The sequence below is a fragment of the Haplochromis burtoni genome, unplaced genomic scaffold, assembly GCF_018398535.1.
Source record: "Haplochromis burtoni strain Fernald_Lab_line unplaced genomic scaffold, NCSU_Asbu1 Contig_4, whole genome shotgun sequence".
NCBI classification, from domain to species: Eukaryota; Metazoa; Chordata; class Actinopteri; order Cichliformes; family Cichlidae; genus Haplochromis; species Haplochromis burtoni.
The window spans coordinates 2,766,901-2,787,981 of NW_024582365.1; the positions used below are offsets into that span (position 1 = coordinate 2,766,901).

The 21,081-nt window shown below is 43.5% G+C and overlaps 1 protein-coding gene across 17 annotated transcripts in view; it reads left to right on the forward strand.

Moving 5' to 3' along the window:
• The window catches only part of dlg3 (discs, large homolog 3 (Drosophila)), an 80,734-nt gene that overhangs the window by 56,290 nt on the left and 3,363 nt on the right, over nt 1-21,081 (forward strand). For 5 of the 17 annotated variants that reach the window (XM_014334314.2, XM_014334310.2, XM_042221100.1 and 2 more), the window contains 12 exons: nt 533-695; nt 7,082-7,238; nt 7,814-7,916; nt 14,849-14,963; nt 17,144-17,320; nt 17,430-17,505; nt 18,122-18,224; nt 19,696-19,737; nt 19,951-20,001; nt 20,085-20,446; nt 20,565-20,674; nt 20,761-20,852. In XM_014334314.2, the coding sequence (XP_014189800.1) occupies nt 533-695; nt 7,082-7,238; nt 7,814-7,916; nt 14,849-14,963; nt 17,144-17,320; nt 17,430-17,505; nt 18,122-18,224; nt 19,696-19,737; nt 19,951-20,001; nt 20,085-20,446; nt 20,565-20,674; nt 20,761-20,852 (1,551 nt within the window). Of the gene's footprint in view, nt 1-532; nt 696-7,081; nt 7,239-7,813; nt 7,917-14,848; nt 14,964-17,143; nt 17,321-17,429; nt 17,506-18,121; nt 18,225-18,898; nt 18,945-19,695; nt 19,738-19,950; nt 20,002-20,084; nt 20,447-20,564; nt 20,675-20,760; nt 20,853-21,081 lie in introns of all 17 variants that reach the window. The other 12 variants (XM_005913255.3, XM_014334344.2, XM_014334329.2 and 9 more) reach the window with 10 other exon arrangements.

Genomic DNA, 21,081 nt, shown 5'->3' on the forward strand with positions numbered 1-21,081 from the left:
TAGAAAGAGGACATCTTAATTATGGTCATTTTAAACACACAACTCTGGCTATGGGTTGAGCAGCATCACTAACCTACCTTTTTCACCTTATGTTTGCAAGGGACAGCCAATCAGAAGAAAGCTGGCTTTATGAGAAGCTCTTTTTAGACCATGGGTGAAGTGATTGGCTCCAATAAAAGATACTTAACAAAGGGATTATTTTGAGCTGTGAATCATGCAAAGCCAGTCTAGTAAGAGTCCAGTAATAAATATATGGAGCTAAAAAACAAGATAACAGTAAGTATTCTAATCTGCTCGTGGATTCTTTTTTTCCCAGTTTATTTCATTGTGTTCCCACTTTGGTTCACACAGAGACACAAAAATCATATTTATATTTGGGTGAATATTATCATTATAAAGCAGTGTCTTGGTGTGGTAATGAAGCTGTCGTTTAGGAGCCGGTAATATCTGATTAACCAGCTTTATGCAGTTATGTTTTGTGCAGTTCTCCTGTTGCACAGGTGTTGTAATCATTCTTTCTTTCCCCCTACTGGCCTGGCCCTCCCTCCAGCCTTCCCCACCATGGTGGACAACCACGTCAGCCACAACTACATGGGGGGAATGGAACCCAAGCCAGTGTACCCGCCACCCCAAGTCACCCCGTCCAGGTACTCGCCCGTTCCCCGCCACATGATGGGGGAGGAAGACTTCACGAGGTACGTTAAAGACCAGCTTCTTCCATGAATGATCCTCCTCCATAACCTGACATTCATAAGGCTGTATAAGCGTAGCTTTGGCTAAGTCTTAGCACAGGTTGTTGGTGGAGATCAGCTGTTGGCTTTTTTTGGTATTGGCTGGTGTAGTTGTATTAAAGAAACACGGTTATAAATTAAGTAACTATTTTCATTAAACATGGATCGTATTTTGTTCCCAGTAGCCTCTATTTTGTTGCTTTTGTACAAGCGTTGTTGTGGTGGCTTCAAGGATACACCTGTTTACAGTAGCTTATAGTGTTTGAGTAACAAAAGAATCTGCTTAGCTTGCAGTTTTCATCTCATCGAGGCCCCGATGGTGCATACTACTTAATAGCTGGACAGTGTGTGGCAGCTGTGTGCTGAGAGAAGTCTTTTGTCACATCTTATACTTGTTACGAGCGTGTGTTACCCTTTGACCTCCTATCCAAGTACTGGATCAGAAGTAGCATTCATAGAGGGTTGATTGGAGTGTCCCATGAGGCTTTGAGTCAGCTTAACCCACAGCTCTAGGGAAGAGGCTATATTCCCTCTGTGTGTGTGTGTGTGTGTCTGTGTGATTGCATGCGGGTGTCTATGTGTGCTGTCTTACTGGCCGAGTGTTACGTCGCCTTGTAATGTCCTTGTACAAGCTGTCTACATGACTTGTATGTGCATTTTGTCGCATCTTTGTTGGTATGTGTGCTTTATTTGTGTCCTACACTTGTCCCGTTCACTGTGATTCCTGTACCCCACAGCAGGGCTGAACCTATTTACAGTGTCATCCACAAACCTGGGGACAGCAAGGTGCCCCAGGCCCTCTACAGAGGCTTCTGTCCTTCCCCTGCTCCCTTGTGCCAAGGTCCACTCCCCTTCTCTGGCAGGTACTAACCTAGTCCATCATACCTTGCTTAGCTAACCCTCCTCTCTGTAGCTCGGCACTTAGAAAAATGCCAGGGCATATAACCCATCAGGATTACCAGTAGTGTGTTGGGCCACATCTGTGCACATAAATAGCAGTAGAGAAGATTAAGATTAACCAAGGGAGGAGGGAGGAAAGGAGAGCTGGAGGGCGAGGCAGGCGATATTTATGTTGAGAATTCTTTTCGTTTTCTGTCTGCATGTAAATTTTTGCTGAGGCTTTTTCAGTTTATTTGGAACCACTACTTTATCTTTCACAACTTCACAAGAAACAAGCATCAACAGAACACTGAGTAGAGAACAAGTGAAAAGAAAATCTCAATAGTTATTGCCCTTTGTTTCATTTTTTTTTTCTCTTTTTTTTTCGTTGCCGCTTTTTTTGTGCTTTTCATATTTTAAACGGCCTACTCCCATTCGGTCAATATTTGATTTCCTGCTAATTTGCTCATATGTGCGAATCTCAAACAGTAGTGCTTTGTTCACCGCAGTTTAAAATGGAGTCGTACCTGCTCTTCACAAACACATCACCGCAGGAGTGCAGCCGAAAGGGCTTCACGCTCCCACAAGCTGCTCAATTCCATCTGTCAGGAGGCATTGATAAAACTAAGCCTATATCTCCAGCCAAAGCTACTTTGGCTAGTGCTTACTGCTGAAGACATAATATACATATTATTTATGGCTTGCATTTGGGGTTTTTTCTGTTTGGCATTATCAAATTTGCAAAAGGCCTCCTGGTGTTTGATTTAATTGAATGTTTTTCTTTTTATTTGTTTCTACAGCCACAGTTTTGTCCATTTTCCATCACTTCATGGATGACTGCACTGATGTCTGTGTGTAAACCATTGTTTTTATGTAATTTACCTTTATTGTGTAACATATATGCCTTGCAGTGAGTGCAAAAGAGAGTGACTGTAGTCCTACTCTAACTAAATGCTTGTGGTAAATGTGGTGTTTGAAAGGAAGGGTCGAACTGAAGGCTAGTGTGGATGACAGGAGCGGTGAAATATTTTGCCTGCTTCTCTATGTATGTAAATGTAAACAGAGAGCCTGATCCTGTACAGGGCAGCAGACAGTGCTGCAGCTGTCATGATTCATATGCACGCTGGGAAAACCAGGCCATGCACTCAGGTCTTACCCCTCTCATCACCCGTACTGCCAGCACCAATCACACATGCTTACTGTACGCTGACATGTTTGCTCACAGTGTGCTGACACACATGAACACACGCGTGCCATGCTTAAAGTGCAGCATGCAATTATGACACTGACACATGCCATACCTGTGCATATCGATCAAGAACACCGGACACGTTGTAAGCCAACTGTGCAAGTGAGAGCAGCCAACATATGGTGACCGTGCATGCATTTGGGTATCAGAATCAAAAGCCATTTTCTCTGAGGACATCATAAATGACAAACCACTCGATCTCATCATTCTCGTCATTCTACTCCATTGGGCACAGGGCAGACACCTCTTTCCAATCCCCAAAGCTTCCTCATTGGCTCCAAACACGAAGGGTTATTTTAGATGGATGCTATAGTAGGCACAGGCTTCCACAGAAGTAGAGCAGACTTGTTGTGAGGAATGAGTCAGAGCTTATATCGGCCCTCTGCCCATCTGCACATCCCCCTCAGTGGTGTCATCGCAGACACGTCCCCGACACCCCCTTCTCCATCTGATATTACCCCCCTTTCTGGAGATATGTTATATTATATGGTGTAATCAGACGATCCTTTAAATCCTTGTTTCCGTCCACAATGGACTCAAGAAAAGATTAGTATGCATGTTTGGTGTAAACATACATCTGCATGCAGTCGTGACAGGGCGCAAGATGACTAAACAAGCAACAACCCTCTACTAGCCCTGTCAGGCTTTACTGCAGATGCAAATTACTGTGCAAACATTTTAGGCATTTTACATGTTTAGAGGCATTTGATCAACACTAAATTTATCCTGCATCTTGATAAAGACGCCAAACATAAAGTGAGAGTAATATTAACAAGAAAAGGGGAAAAAAAGCATCTTCAGCAACAAGAAGAACAAGGAGTCCTGTAACAGATGGCGTGGCCCCGACAAAGCCCTGTTCTCAACATCATTGAGTCAGTCTGGGATCACACGAAGAGACAGAAGGCACTAAGACAGTCTAAATACACAAAACTGCAAGAAAGTTTTCAAAGTTGCTGAAAGAACATTGAAAAAGTATGTGCAAGTGTACCTAGGAGAATTGGTGCTATAGTCCCACCAAATATTTTGATTTAGTTTTTCAGCTTAAGGACTTCTGTGTAAAGTTAATAAGGAAACAAAAACTTTATGGCATGATTTTGAAATGCATTCTCACTTTTAGTTTGCATGTTTTCCCCTTACTGTATGCAACAATGCCTCCTGCTTCGGCCTCTTTGTTTAGTCACAGCCTGTGTAAATACAGAAGCCTTAGTACTGTCGAAGCAGCTGAGCTAATCAGTAACATTATGTGTCTCTTGCACACATGGAAACACAACCTTTGACTGTTTTTTTTTCTTCAAGAATCTGGATAACACAATGACCTTTAGTTTGCGAGTTAAATGAGGGGTTTAGAATTAAAAGAACCACAGCAGAGTTCCCAACTTAGGTGTTATTCATTTATTACTCAGATTTTATTCTTAGTCACGGTGAGAAGCACGGAGAATGAACAGTCTATCACCTTAGCAATGAATAAATATTTTCCTGTCAAATTAAAGGAAAAGAGCAGACCCCGAAGAAGAAGGGGGTGGACACTGAAAAATCTATGGGTAAAATTTAGACAATGAAAAAGAAGAGGGAAGATGGTGCGTCCCCGTGAACACACGCTGATGTAATCTGTTTTGGAGATGGGGAGAGATAAAGTGCTGCAATAGGTAGTGTCTGTCTGTGGAGAAAATGGCATCCATCTGCAGTGTCCACCATTAATCAGCCAAGCAGAGCCAATTACTTGGCTGAGTTCAGGGCAGCATGACCTGCTGAACCCTGCAGCCCAGATATCCATTCAGAGCTTTAGGACTGCACTGCAACCGCCTCAGCCAGAAAAGTGAAGCACAGAGGGATAATATAGCGAGGGGAGGGGAGGGTGGTTTCTGAATTAAAGAAACCGCTGGGCAGAGAGAAGAGGGTTTTTTGCTGCTCAATACCTGTTTACATTCCTGGCGTGGATGAAAAAGGCGGAGGGGTGGGAGGGAGTTGGGATGGGATGGGGGGAGCAGGTCTTGTGATAGAAAGGGAGGACTTGATCCCTGCATTTTTAAAATGTAGGAATTCACTCCCATTTTCCATGTAACTGACCAAGCACTTCACATCCTATGGACAAGCAACACACACACGCACACACACACACACACACACACACACACATACCTCCTTGGAGGGCAGCAGCAGCAACTGTTAAGAAAAGCACCTGTCAAAAGTCTTCCACAGACTATGAGGGCGTCAAATCAAAGGCCTAAAAGTCATGAAAGTCAGTCCATGAGCTCCTCTTTTGTTTACTCTGACAAATTAGCAAGGAGCTTCTGGGAATATATCTGCCTAGTGTCCAGAGGGCCAGGCTGACAGACAGGAATGCTGGTGTGCTGGACTGGAGGGGGGCCAAACCTTCAAGAGCATCACAGCAGAAACGAGGGGATTGCTTGAAAGAGGATCAAACGTGGACAATCTCTAGTCCATCCAAATTATTCCAGGTGCGAGACAAGAGTGTTTTGTTTTGTTTTTTGCTTCTTCCTGTAGAATGGAAGAGGTTTTTTTGTTTGCTTGGGACTGCTAGGGTTAAATGCGTTGCCTTACTAGTGATAGGGAGCGAGCAACTGTCACAGCCCGAAGAGGAGCTGTTTCCCATCACATCACACAAGAATGAGATAGGGAACACAAGGCCCAGATCCCAGGAGTTTCTAATTCTGTATTCCACTTCACTGCGGAAGGCCAGACAGGAAGAGGGGTCGGGGAGTAATGCTGCGCTGAGCTGAGCAATGTGGCATAGCGAACATGTTCACGGTCAACATCTCATCTTCCATGTCGCTGGTGAGGAGCCTGCCTGAACGCACAGTTAGGAAATGCTCTTTCAGAAGTAAGCACCGGCTCTGGATCCTCAGGTAACCATGGAGATCTGTGTGCCTTGTCAAGCTGAGATGAATTAGCTTAGCTGGTTATTTTAGGCTTGACTTGTGTGAAGGCGAGTGAGTTGTTTTAGCATATTCAAAGGCAATTATCACTTAGCTAATTCTAAAAGGCTGTGGATAAAACTTGGAGCATAATGTAGCAATGTTATGAGTCTCATCAGCACAGTCATATAATCTCTTTACCAGAATCTTTTTTTGTAAGCACATTGCTTGTAAGGAGTCTACTATATGGATATTGATCTATCTTGTGTGATGCTCTTAGCATCTCTGCAAAGTTCACTTCATTTAAAATGCATAGCACTCTTTCTTTAAGCACGATGTTACTATCCAGGAGTCTCCAGCATTTTTCCAGTTGCTCATGGGTATGATTCTGACAGTCTGGAATGCTGCCTCTGCTGCCATCAATGGGAAAATGGTCTTTGCAGCGACTTTGAGCGCAGCCATTAGGGATGGAGCAGGAATTGTTCCTGTCGACCGCAGGCTGAGTACTGCGAGAGAAAACCACTAATGGGAACCATGCAGTGTTTCCTGTTGAGAAAGGAAACTGCATTTTGCGTGCATGCATGTGTGTTTATGTGTTCATCTGTATAGAAAATCTGCGCGAGCGTGCGTGCGCGGCATGTGTGCGTGAAAGAGTGAGAGAGAGTCGACTGTTGGGCTTCCTAGAGTGTGTGTGGGTGTGTTTGCATTTGTGTGAAGTGTGTTCTCAGAGGGCTTTTGCCTGGACCGTAGCAGCGGTTTGGCCTCTCTAGCATCTTAAAACTGAGGCGGTCTGAATAGCCTCCTGGAGGATGAGTCATAGTGGGTAAAGCTAAAGCAGAGCTTCAGCAGGTCTGTCGAGCAGGAGGCGGCTCATTGTACATTGATACGAGTGGGTGTTTAAGTGTTGACACGTGTGTACATTTCCATAAGATGTAGCCAATAGATGACAGGCATTTGGACCCAATCATGTTCCTGCTTGTTTTATTGTAATGAGTTAACAGTGTTGTGCATGGTTTTTATGCATGGTTATTATATGGTTAATCATCGTTTTCTACCAGCGAGTGGTGTCCTGAACATAAATCGTTTAAATGTTCTATTTAAAGTTCTCAGATTCAAGTATATAAACAGAGTGAGCCTACAATAAACCATCTGCAGGCCTGCTGCATGTAGCTGCCTAAACTGGACACACTTGACATTTTGGGATCATTGACATAACAAACTAGTCTCTGTACTCTCTGTTCATGCTAATTCTATTCCAGTTTTGGCCAAGTCTCTTTTAAATTTGGCCTCTTTTTATACACTCTATGTCCCGCCCTTCACCCTGACACCGCCACTCTATTTGACAGGGAGCCAAGGAAGGTGGTGCTACACAAGGGCTCTACTGGTCTGGGCTTCAACATTGTTGGCGGGGAGGATGGAGAAGGGATCTTCGTCTCCTTCATCCTGGCTGGAGGCCCGGCTGACCTGAGCGGGGAGCTGAGGAGGGGCGACAGGATTCTCTCAGTTAGTATTTTTAGCTTCAAGCTTTCTGTTTACCCACGTCAACAACTAAAACAAGTCTGAGGCAGAGGGGTTTTCAGCCAACTCCTGCTGTCAGAATAATGATGATAACATTAAGGAGGGACTGTGTTTAGAAAGCCAGCAAATATCTGCCTCACAAATGTCCTTGAGCAAGACATTAAATCCAAATGGACTCTTAGGGAGCTTAGCTGCCCTCTGCCCTGAAGTCTGTGTTTGACTGGTTTATTTTCAGCTTGCTTTTAATCTGGCAGCATATTACATCATGTATGGAAAAAATGAGTCAGTCAAAAAAGATAACTAATGACTCATCAGCTGACATCATTAAAAAATTGTACATTTTCATACTTGTTTACTAATTTTATTGAGTAATTCGGTTTATTATTAGTAAGTCTTGAAACCATCTATTTTGAGCATAGACTTTGTTCTTTGCTACATTTGTTTTTCTGTATAGGTCTCAAGGATCACATGATTCCAGCCATCTTAAAAATCTAACCAGTTTTCTTACCAAATGTCCCCTTTTTGCTTTTTAAAATTGTATTTATTTAATTTTTAAACAGGTGAATGGTGTGAATCTAAGGAATGCCACACATGAGCAGGCAGCTGCAGCACTGAAGAGAGCTGGGCAGACCGTTACCATCATTGCTCAATACAGACCTGAAGGTAAGACCCTACAATCTCATGTAATGTGTGAATATGTCATTGTACCAAGACGGGGCTTACACTGAAATCAAATAAGTCATTCAGGTTATCTTGCTCCTATTCCTGTGAAAATGGTGATGCCTCGGAGTTTATATTAAGTCAAATGCAATGTGCTTATTTATGTGAAATGACTAATTAAAAAATAAAATGAAATCAAGGCAGCATAAGTGCAAATATTTGTATCCTTAACCATGACTGGAGAGCTCAAACATTAGACCGCTCTAAAGTTCAGAGGGCGGATATCCTTGATAAGGTCATCTCGGGCAAACAGCTCTCGCTGTGAGCACAGAAACCCCATCCACCTGCTGTTCAAACCTTCTGTTTGAGAGCACCAGCCAATTAGAAAAAAGTTGCAGCCTTGTAGCAAGATCCAGTATAAATATTCCTCCCCTAAACCTTTGATATCATGATTGGTGGTCCTCGCTAATGCAATTGAACTAGAGTACTGATTTGAATACATGTTGGGGTCTTTTGTTTTAGTCTGTTTTGTGGTGCGACAGTGAAGAGATGACAGGAAAGCTGAGAGAAAGACCAGTATAGGGCATGGCCTCTGCAATAGCCTTACAGCATAACACTCACTTGCTGTATCCAGTGAGCTAATCCAGCCCCCGAACTAGAGTACTTGTAATCTGATAATGTTCAACTCCACTTTATGAGAGCAACCAGTTTTAGAAGGTAATTCAACCACTTACTGCACTTTAATGTGGATGCAAATATTGCTACTTTCTCTTTGGTAATTATTATTTTGCAGATTATAAAATTTAAATGTACTAATAAATTTTGTTATGTGATATTATAGATAATCAGCTCCCGTAGGAACATCAAAGTGATACACAAAGAATGAATAATTATAATTATATTGTACCATGAGATGTTTTACTTTAATTTAAGGATTAAGCTTGTGACTTGTGCTGTAGTAAGGAGTCTAAACATTTGTTTTGCAAAACAGTTATTCAATATAAAATGTTTCAGTTGTGGTGCAGCGTAAAGATGTGCCATAATGTTTCTTCCATTATGTTTATTTCTTTTCAAACATTCCGATTTCCTGTGGTCCAGGCATGTCTTGTACTTTTCCCCCCTCCTCTTCTAGTGCACTGGAGGATTGCATTGTGGGAAATGTAGGAACGATTGTTTTGAGACTCACAGCATTTAGCGAAAATCACGATATCTCGGCTTCGTGTGTTTTGGTTCTTTTTCTACATGTCTCTCGCAAGCCCAGCTTTATAACAATGTTGATTAAAAATCTATTTAATGGTGCAATCCGGTTTACCTGGTGCCGCGGCCCATGCGCACTCAGATCGTGCTGCAAACGAGGGCAGCGCAGCGGATAGGCCGGCTTTCAGCGAGTATTCGGTCGGGGGCGGCTCTTGTGGCAGCAGCAGCCCGAAGTGTTGAGCCAACTGCAAGGCGGGCAAACGAAACCGCTGTTGTCCTTCCCTGTTCAAACTCTGGGCTGTCTGTACACACAGACCCGCACCGCGATGGAAAGAGGCGACTAAGCGGAAAGTTGCTAGCTCCGCTTCCATTTCGACACCAGAGGGGGGGAAACCTTTAACGCACCCGAAGTGAAGAGGTGGAAAGCGGCAAACTTTTATGTCTACCAGCCAGTACGGGCGATGATGGGGGATGGGCTTGGATACAACAGCAGAAGAGCAGAAGCCGCATGAACTCCCTAATGGCTGGATGAAGAAACTACCGGCAGCCACAGCGAGATTATAGCCAGAGTTTTCTCCAGCGAAGGTGAGACGAAGGTCGAAGGTGTCGGCAAACACCGACGGGGGTGAAAAGCGAACAAAGAGAGTGAGTTACATTGTAGAACATGTTTGTGTTGGTTGCCAGTACGGCCCGTAGTTTGCTGCTCTTCGCCTGTACTTTGACTCCTGAAGGACAAAGTAAAGTGTGAGCTCTTCATTCATAAGCCACGAGGAAGCCTTGGTGCGATATTATACCTGCTCTCATTAATATCAGTCTTAAGATGAATTCGTTACAGTGGCAAACATGTGATCGCCTCACCCATACTGTGGTTAACATAAGTATGTCTACGCTAAACTGCTGCCATTACCTGGAGTCCATTGACGACTTTTCACCGCTTTTTACTCCATGTAAAACCTACTTGGAGGTAGGTGAAGTCGCTTTAGGTTGTAATTAATACCCCAAAGAGAGATTTCATCCAGCATTTGCTTCACTGTTCTTATGTAACCTAAACCTATAGGTGGGGGCACAGAGGTGTGGTCAAACAGGTGTGTGTGTCAGTTTTGCGACTTCACCTGCGCATTACGACTTTCTGACCAGAGGTCCCTTTTCCAAGCTGACAAAAGCAGAATTCACGTGTTGCCCTTATTTCCAACATTAGCAGACGATTAAAAAAAATGGCACCACTCCTTCTTTTTAATGCTGAATTAAAGCTTTGAATTGTGGCTGTATTTCTTAGTGCTTCAGTCATTCTCTGTAAGTGTACTTGAACAGGCTGCACTTCATACTGCAGCAACAATGGGGAGGATATTGCGAGCTTTATGTCTATATGTCTTTTCAGGTTGGACTATGACAGGAATGTGACGGGGCATAAGTCGTAGCATGCTCGCTCCATATTTCGTTGTCTTTCAATAAAACATCAGCCTGAACTGTCCAGTAACTCTCCAAGGCCACTGAAACCGAGTCGGAGTGGGATCTGTGAGTTAGATTGGGGTTAAAGTCTATGAAAAGCTCAGACTGAGATCAAAAACCGATAAAAGTGCGGTGTTGGGTTTCTTCCCTGTGAGTTTATGTTGTCTCGCATGTCGGGTCATTCAGGCAGCTTCTTGAATAATGATGTGGTTAGAAGAGAAGAAGCTTTGTTTTTCATACCAAATCTTGCTTTCAGTTCTGTGCCCCCTTTGTGACTCCATGATAGACAATTATCTGTTTGTATACAGTTTTTAACTACTCCAAACGAACAAGTCGAGTGCTGGCAAATGATTGACTTCCTGTATCCCCTCTGGTGACCTGAGATCTGTTTTCAGTAATTCTGCTGGCATCCTAAAGGGGGGTGTGTATGTGTATGTGTGTGAGACATGATGTTCATTTGAGTTTGGAGCAGGAGGAACCCCCAGTGAGCAGTACAAGGACAGTCAATCTGGGGGGGAAGTGGAGAGAGTGAGAGCTAGTTTGTGCCAGGCAAAATGCCTGGAGTATACTCTGTGGTGCTGGGGCCTGAGCATCCATGGGCCTGTGATCGAAGGCCAACACTGAAACTACAAGAAGCCACAATGGGGCACACAAGCTGTGGTGGGAGGGCCCCCAACTCTCAGTGGCTTTCTGGAGCACTGCCAGGCCTTTAACTCACATTAAGCGATGGAAGTGAAGGGTGTATATCCACACACTGCTGCCCTGCCCCGACATCAATGAGTGTAATTACTCCAGAATCTTTGCATTTAAGGAGTGGGAGGAGGGCCGTGAAGGAAATGTTACCCTCCGAGCACCCTCATTAAACTCACAAATGTGCATTATGGGCTTTTGTAGAAATATTTTAGGCAGGGTCTACATGTACCTTCCACGCTGTAATATCGGGGAAGGGGGCGTGCGCGTTCACTGGCCCGACTATTCCTGTCAACATAACGCACACTCAGATTACAAGTACATGCTTGCTGTGTTGCATAACTGGATCAAAAGCGAAGCGACCGTCCCCCAAAATAAAAAAGCTGTTCGACTAATGAGGACACGCAGTGGGAGTGAGAGGTGCAGAATAGTCCCAGTTTCTATTAGCTGTGTCTCTCTTTTTTTATCTATTTTTCCCCTGTGGGTCACTCCTAAAAATACAGGCTACCTCATGAGTATTAATCGCTTTAAGAAACCAGGATTTAACATTTATAATTTTGGGCTAAAGATGGGCTTGTGAGCAGAGATGTCACTGAATGATTTATGTTGGATTGATCCCCTGCAAGAGCTGGGCTGGTCTTGAATGTCTCAATCAATAACCTGACTTGTTCTGATATAGCTGTTCTTAAATGAAGAGTCTTATCAGATAATTGTGGATTGTTTCTGTTTTTCTGAAAGTATTTCCTGTTAGAGAGGCTGCAGATTGTTTCTTTGGTAATGTTTGATGTAGCCAGTGGAAATGAAAGAGCTCTTGTTTTTTCTTTTATGCTTTGTCGGTCATTTGTTAAATAGCATGTGTCCGAGAAACAGCAGGAGAAGCTATTTTGAGTGATGACATTATTATTTTTTTTTAAGCTTGTGACTCAGTTGCTTTTACAGTTTACAGGTGTTTATTTAATGCCTTAGTCAAATACCGGATTGATTTCTACTGCTCAAATTACCTTGACATGATGACATCAAGGTAATATTTTAACCCCCTCCCCCCTAAAACATGTGGGTAGACTGTCTCTTGGGCTGATTATTAACATGGCTAGCACACAGTTATAAATTGCTTTGATTTGCATCTCTACTTGTGAGTGATCACATGCTTAAATGCTGTTGTTATGGGAGATTTGAGCTTGTTCTCATTTGTATTAGATTTTTATCTGATATCCAGACTGTCAAGGCACGCTGATGAAAGATTTGTTTGCGTTACTGTAGCTCCACGTGCTTGGTATTTCAGGCAGGACTAACGATCAATACAGGGCTGAGGTTTCACTACAGTGGTGGTGTTCTCCTGTGGTGATGTTGTGGAAGGTTTGTGACCCTCATTCAGCACCATCACAGCCTGCTCTTTTTGTTTGTTTGTTTTAAAGGGGGAGCTATAATGCTTTTCCTTATTTTACATATCAAAGGTATGCTGATATTAATGGTCAGTGCTCTTAACAAACAGGAGTAGAGGCCAACACATCGAAACTCTTGATTCCATGTTTTTTTTCTATGACTTTGCTTTTATGTCAGTGAAAGCAGATATTCCTGTTATGATGGTCTCATACCTACAGCTCTGGCTGTGAGCACTGAAGCCCCGCCCACTGTCTGTTTAGACCTTCTGTTAGCGAGGGGCAGCCAATCTAAAGGCTCGTGAATCATTCTGCTAGAGGTTAAAATAGGAGCTTATAGGTTCTCTTTCAAATGTGTACCAGGTTAAACTTCCCTTATTGTTTTATATGACCTGACTCCAAAATTGCCGGAAATTAGTTTTTTTGCACAAGTTGATTATAGCTAGTGTTTTTCTTTCCCCTGTCAGCTACAGTTACTGGGTTGTGCTGTACACAGATTTACTGCAGAATTCATGTATTCTGGTGTCACCATTATCAAGAAGGTGTGGCAGCAAATTGTAGTTATCTTATAGTTCCCACCCCATCTTCCCCCAGAGGCTTAAAACTGATTGTAGTTCTGCTCCTCTTCAGTGCTCACTGAACTTAAATGAATCATTTTGCTGTTAGGAATTTGATCAAGCTAATCGTTTAGCTTTGTCTAATGTGCACTTGCCCTGAGTTGCTGGTACAGTTCTCAGGTTGGTGGCATTGTAAAGCAGGTCTCTCTGTATTTAGCTACTCTTTGTCTTCTCCCTCGGCCCCTCCTTCCCCAAGCTGCAGCTTCTTGTGCTGCTTTTCTCTCCTCTCTCCTGTGCCTGAAAGCCAAGTGGACTAGTCTGAATGGCTGTTTCCGTGTGCGCTGTCCCTGTTCTAGGAGTGCTACACTGTTGCTGTTGGTTACAGGCAGTCAGGCGGTGTCTGGTTACCTCACCTTGCAGCGTCACTCTGTTGTATCGTTAACCCTTTGAGCAGAGATCAGGGTGGAGCGCTGTCACCGGGCCTGGGCCGGATCCATGTTTGCTTTGAAAATCCTTTTGGTTTCGGCAGGGGGTTATAGATCAGCAACCTGAAGCTTGTTTTTGCACCTGCTCAGAATTTTTCCCTCGAGCTTGGACTAACTAAATCATCTTTGTAGGCGTAGGTGTTTGTTTTTCAAGGCTGCTTCCAGGCTTGTTTGACAGAATATGGACTTTGATCTCTTGTTGTTCAAATTACAGGAAGTGTTGCCAGCTATTGATGATTAAGCTGTGAGGTACCCCTGCGGGCATGCCAGTCAACTCGATATGTGGAATAAATTTGGATGAGATTCTTTTGCGCTGGTTCTTTCATAGGTTAATTAATATTAGGGCATAGATGTGTCATCGTTACAGCAATATTCCATCTCATCACATGGCAGTAATAATTTGATTCAGTTGCGTACAGCTACATTCATGAGGATATGCAAGCTGTGCGACATGAAACATTGGAGTAGAGGAAACATTTAAATGACAAAATTGCTTGTTCACAGTGCTGTCTTTATACTGCTCCAGCACATCCTTTGTGTGATCACATGAGCACCTTAGCCTACTTGTTTTTCTGGATGCATCTGCTGTTCTGTTTATCTGGCAGTGTGCTGCATGGTGCGGTGGCCTTGCTCGTTCCAGCAGCCCGGCCCCAGAGCTCGCTGTGCACAGCAGGCTAATGAGAGCTTTCTTAATGAGCAGGTCCAGGTGGATTCATACATCATCCCTGTGCTCCTGAGCAGCAACTGGATTTACACACCTATGACAAATGGTCATGCATTTGAAATTGTTGGAGGCCTTCGCTTTTTTTAACCACACTAAAGAGCCTGTGTTGAACCTAATTAATCCCTGTAATTAATCACCTGACATGAAAGATGACTGGATGTGTGAGGCAGATCTGTGATAAACCATCAGTTCCTGGGGTCATTAATCAGCCTAAGGATTCGCTCAACCTTTCCTCTCTTTACTGTAGCTCACTGCAGCGCTGGCTGAGGCACAGCTCTCCAATTATACCGTAGTGAAACAAGAAGGCAGAGGCCAATGCTCCCGTTTGGTCTTTTTACTCAAGATCGAATGCACCAAGTTAACTTTGAGCGCATTAACCGTAAAACTTCAAAGGGAAAGTTTATTCTCCAGAACCCGCCACTGACACAGTTTTTGTTTGTTTCTCGCTACGCAGAGTATAGTCGCTTTGAGTCCAAGATCCACGACCTGAGGGAGCAGATGATGAACAGCAGCATGAGCTCAGGATCAGGCTCCCTGCGCACTAGTGAGAAGCGCTCCCTATATGTCAGGTAAAGTCGGCACACCCACCCACACACACACATACTCATACTTGTACTCACAACATGCAATTCTAAGATCTCGCTATTGCATAACAAACCTCAGCTCGTCTGCAGGGGAAGATGAAGCCCAAACACACGTGTTGTTGAAATCGGCCACACTGTTAGACAGTAGCAGCACGACATAAATGTCATAGATCACATGTTACAATATTATTTTTTTATGCTAAGCATTTCGCGTGACATCATTTAATTCAGGCTACTGGGTTCACACTATTCATCACCAGCTAAAGAAAGATGAACAGACGTTCCCTGTTGTTGTTTTGATGCCTGCTATGACAATGACTTTGTTTAATGTCGACTGACAGGGGAGCTTGTTGAGATGACCTGTGTTATGACACTTTGGGCAAGTTGCCAAACTGGATTGAGGCTCATTTAGGAATTGAAACAGGTGGCAACCTTCTGTTCATATAAATGCATTGAGTCGCAGGGCTCAAGGTGAAAGGATCGTGTGATGCAACGCCGCAGTCAAAAATGCTTCCCCATATTTCTGCTGAAGCATTAATTCATTTCACTTTACCCTTTCGGTTCTGACGGCCAAGCCGCCTCTTCAGTTGTTTTTAACTATCAGAATATTAAAGTTACTCCTGAAAGTAGCTCGGATCTTATCGGGATGTCTCAGAAGGTATATAAGTGTTATTACGTTGGAGGCCTGCTATGGTCAGAGGAGTATCGTGAGAAATGCCTCTCATATACACTGATTCCTGTGAGGCATGTAGAGCCTAGCCTGCTCCTGTGCAGGTGACTAAGCCCGCAGTTATGCAGGAAAAGCTATCTAGTTTTGCCGGCTAATGTGGGAGCTGCCATGTCCACCCAGCCCAGTCTCAGGAATCTTTTAGTCTGAAAGTATCACATGTGCTCTCACTGTCTGTGTTAAGGTACCATAAAGTAGCTAAAGGAAAGAATTTGATTATCACTCCTCAGCCTGTGTTGAAGGTGCTTTCGATTCCCTGGTAAGCACACAAAGAGATAAGCTATATTGCACCATGACAGTTTCACCAGTAGTCTTTATGTATTGACGTTCCCAGTTTCAGTTGGCAGGAACAGACTGGCTCAAGTCTTTAGAACAGAGGAGAAAAATGCATGCTGAGCTCAGTCTGTCTGTCCACTAGAGTATGGCGTAGCCTGTAGATATAGGCTTATGGGTCAAGGGAAGTTTAAACCTGTAAAACAGGTAGTTTTAGATTCAGTTGTAGCTGTGGCTTGACCTGTCAGACAAGCTAGTGACGCACCTGGACTGTAAACGTGGTCTATTGAAGTGGAAAGTATGCGGCAACGGCAAATGAAAATGAATGGCATGCCTTAGTAAATGTCTGAAGTTGCTTTCTGTTGCATTTTTTTTTTTTTTTAATTGATTGTTGAATGTATAAATGAGTTGGATTCAAGTGTGACTGTATATGGCTTTGTCACTAAATATGAGTGGCATCTCTGACTGCAGGACTGTGTAAACGTTTTAGGCAGGTGAGAAAAAACAAAGAATGCTTTCAAAAATGGAAGTGTTAATCATTTATTTTCATCAATCAACAAAATGCAGTGAATGAACAAAAGAGAAATCGAAATCAAATCAATATTTGCTGTGACCGCCCTTTGCTTTCAAAACAGCGTCAATTCTTCTAGGTACACTTGCACACGGTTTTTGAAGGAACTCGACTGGTGGTTGTTCCAAACATTTTGGAGAACTAAGCACAGATCTTCTGTAGATGTAGGCTTCCTCACGTCCTTCTGTTTCTTCATGTAATCCCAGAAACACTCGATGATGTTGTGATCATCTTAATGACTTTGACTGTATGTTTGGGGTCGTTGTCCTGCTGCAGAATACATTTGGTGCCAATAAACAATCATTTATATTTCTGAAACCAGTCTTTGTTTCCAGCATTTTTTCCTCACCTGCCTAAAACTTTTGCACAGTACTGTGTATCAGCTAAAGCGTTTCTAAATACCAAATATTTAAAATGTTGTCAAATCGCAGCCCACATGCAAGCAATGTGAAGTAATAGACAAAGTAACAAAGAGCAATTATGTAATGCTGCAGAGTCAGAACTGTCATTTTGTGCCAACTTCGAATGCTCGGTACAGTAATTTGATCAGAGATACAAGATGAAAGAGCATAACCAAAGGCTTTGCTTTTGCAGAGCTTTGTTTGACTACGATCGAACGAGGGACAGCTGTCTGCCCAGCCAAGGCCTGAGCTTCTCTTATGGGGATATCCTTCATGTCATAAACGCTTCTGATGATGAGTGGTGGCAGGCGAGGCTTGTCACACCTCACGGAGAGAGTGAGCAGATTGGGGTCATTCCAAGCAAGAAAAGGTATCACTCCTCTTCATTTGCAGCGGTGTACGAATGCCAGACGAGGCTAATGTGATTACTCCTATTCATGCCCGGCCTGAACTTGATATATTTCTCTTTCTTTCCCTAGAGTGGAGAAGAAGGAGCGGGCCAGGTTAAAAACAGTCAAGTTCCACGCCAGGACAGGCATGATTGAGTCTAACAGGGTAAGTGTAGAGGGCCAGCTGCTCCCTGCCCTGGTGCCAGAGCGGCTGTCTTCAGAGCTGCTGCTGGGCTCCCAGGGAGATGGCCTACTTCCCCCCTGAGTGTGGGAAAGGGACCAGCACCTGCTCACTGAAGCAAGCACAAAAAGCTCTCGAATTACTATATAGATTACCCAGAGGCTCCGCGAAGAGGAAGAGATTTCCGCAACCTCCACCTCCTCGTGCACTCAGTGATATTAAGAAATGTGCACTTGCAAAATGTCTGCACGTCTGTCAGACGACAATCTCTCAGATGTAATTTGCAGAAGCATAAATCAGCTTTAATTTTGGTCTGTATTATTTTCTGTGGTACAAGGATTAAATTTATTGAAGATGTTTAATTTGGTAAACGCATGCTTGTTTCCTTCACATTGATGTGCCATTCATATCCACCCATTACCTGCCTTTCATTTTCATTATTTAATGTGAATTGTTTGTTTACATTTCATTTGTTTTTGTTTGATTTTGCATGGGTGTTGAAGTACCTTCATTGAAACCCATTCTGTTTTTGTTTTCACCCTCTCATTGAACCCCCCTCCCTCCCTCCCTTCCTCCCCTCTCTCACCCACACATCAAATAGCAGCCAGTCAAAGTAAAGCGCAAAAAAAGCTTCAACCTCTCACGCAAGTTCCCGTTTTACAAGAGCAAGGAGAATATTGTGCAGGAGTTGGTGGAGTCTGAACGTGAGTACCAGCTGTGTGATTGGGGTGTGCGGTGGTAGTGGTGGGGGAGGGGTGTTGTTTTCATCCTCTTTCCCCTTCATGCTTCAATTCTGTTTCTCAACTTTCATCTTTCCGCTCACCTCCAGGGATGGTTTGTGCGATGGCATCACTCTCATCCCTTTCTCACTGTCCCAGAGAGATGCCCCACACGCCACGAGCCAGCACCACTGAGCTGGAGATGTGGGGTTCTCTCTGGTGTGTCTGTCTGTGGGCTCCGGAGGAGTGTTCTAACTGTGTGTGCTGCCAGCTGGGTGTGTTCTCGGCTGTATTAACACACACGCCTTCTAATGCTGTGATGCTACTCCTTGAATATAAGGCCTGATCAATTTCCCAGTCAGTCACTGACCCACAACAGGAAGAATCTCATTAACCAGGCCGAAGCTTTTACACTTAACAGGTCAAAATCCCATTTTAATGGGATTGGGCTTGTGTAATTGAAAGGCCGTGGCTTACTATGAACAAAGTGGAGCTCAGGCGAAATGAGTACCACAGCGCCGTGTGTCAGTGGGCCTGGCGAGCACTACACAGCACTCCTCTCTCTCTTTCTCTCTCCCTGCCCCAACTCTCACTAACCTCTTCTTCTTCCTGTCTGCTTTCTTCTCTTGGTTTCTGCTCTCACCTGTCGGGACACCTAGGACTTCCCAGGGTTAAGCGATGACTTTTATGGATCAAAGAGTTTGAGTAAGTGTGTGGTTGTACTGTGTCAAGCAGCTGTCCCCTGAGCTCAGAGAAAAATGCTTTGTCTCCGCAGGCCCAGCTGGGAATGCAAAAAAAGAAAAAAATTTAGAGTGACACACACACAAACCTGTGTGCTCACAGAAAAAAACACACTCACACATCTACTCAGATTCACAGTGTGGATATATATTTTAAATAAAAAGCATTCCCAAGAGATGCTGGGTGAACATTACACTTATTTTGAATGTCTCACAACATTTTTCTACATGTTTTGTCATACAAGGTCACGCAGAGCTACAATACATCACCAGAGCAGGGTGTTGCTTTATTCCCCAAAGTCAACCAGCTCCTGCCTCCCTTCTCTCTACAGTGTAGCGCCGTATGTTTTCAGTCTTTTCTATGCTATGAAATCAGCTGCCACCGGCACAGATCTAGCAATAGGAAACACTGGCCTGGGGATTGTGGGTCATTTGGGATGTTAACACAGGAAGCACTTAATTTCCTATTGCTTGCACCTAAAACCACTTCCCAAATACTGCCAGAGCATGGCTGCTGCACCAAACCAAACTTCTGCTTTCGTTATTCCCCTTTTTCTTATGTGGCCTAGTTGCTGAGAAACAGAGTGCTTTTCTTTTTCCCCTTTTTGTCCTTTGAGGCAGGTGAAACTAAATTTCACCCATAGGAAGAGAATTGACTTGAATGCCACTGTGGTTATGGTTTTGTAAAATGATCTGAAACTCTCTTGCTTTTGCAGAATGCCTGACATCCAACACAAGTGACAGCGAAAGTAGTTCGAGTGAGTCACCTTTAATTTCTCATGGTCTCTCTGGTTTCTTTTACTCTGCCCACATAGATGAATAACACGGTAGATGTCCTTAAATGTACGTGTGAAATTATATCTGCAACCTAATATTTCATTTTGGAGTTTTATCAGCTGTGGCAGCTTTATGTAATTCCTTCAGACAGGATGTAAAATTTCATTTTTTTTTTAAAATTTTTGTTGTTACAGAGGGTCAGGAGGACACAATTCTTTCCTATGAGCCAGTCATTCGACAGGAAAGTAAGTGAAATCGCTTCTCCACAATCTGTCATGCTGTAGATTTTTACATTTATCCTCACTTGCCTTCTGTGTTTCTGATTCAGTCCACTACACAAGACCTGTGATAATTTTGGGCCCAATGAAGGACAGAATAAATGATGACCTCATCTCTGAGTTCCCCCACAAGTTTGGCTCGTGTGTACCACGTGAGTTGACAACACTCGACACCTCTACACAGTACACTAAACAAAATAGCAGCAACAAAAATAAACTTGTTCCATTCACTTCTGCAGATACAACTCGTCCTAGGCGAGAGAATGAGATTGACGGCCAGGACTACCACTTTGTGGGCTCGAGAGAGCAAATGGAGAAGGATATCCAGGATAATAAGTTTATTGAAGCGGGCCAGTTCAACGAGAACCTCTATGGGACAAGCATCTTGTCTGTCAGAACTGTGGCTGAGAGGGTAGGCATCGAGCATTTCTCTGTGAGCTTGGGTTACCAGATTGGGTGGCCTGTTAAATCAGAAAGCATTAAATTTTCACCACTATAAGTATTTTAAAGTATTCTCTACTTGCCTACAGGGGAAACACTGCATTCTGGATGTTTCTGGGAATGCCATAAAACGACTGCAGCAAGCACAACTTTATCCGATTGCCATCTTTATCAAACCAAAATCCATTGAAGCCCTAATGTAAGTCGAAGCTTTTGTACATACTGTCATCAAGATCACAGCTGGTCTGTGTCCGTCATACTAACCGTAACTACTGTCACTTTCAGGGAGATGAATAAGAGGCAGACATATGAGCAGGCCAATAAAGTCTTTGACAAGGCAGTTAAACTGGAGCAAGACTTTGGGGAGTATTTCACAGGTCAGTCTCATTGCCAACAAAAAATATTTGTACTTACAATTTGGAATATAGGTTTTGATTTTTTTTTTCTCAGTGATCTGGTTATTTATTGTCATTGAAGTCTAAAGTCAGTGAATTCTGTGGTTGTATGTAAGTCTATAGGAAATTGACCCTCCAGCTCCCTTGAGCCATGACCTCAGTGAATAATCTCAATCCATGATTTTAAGTTTTATTTACGACCTGATGGTGT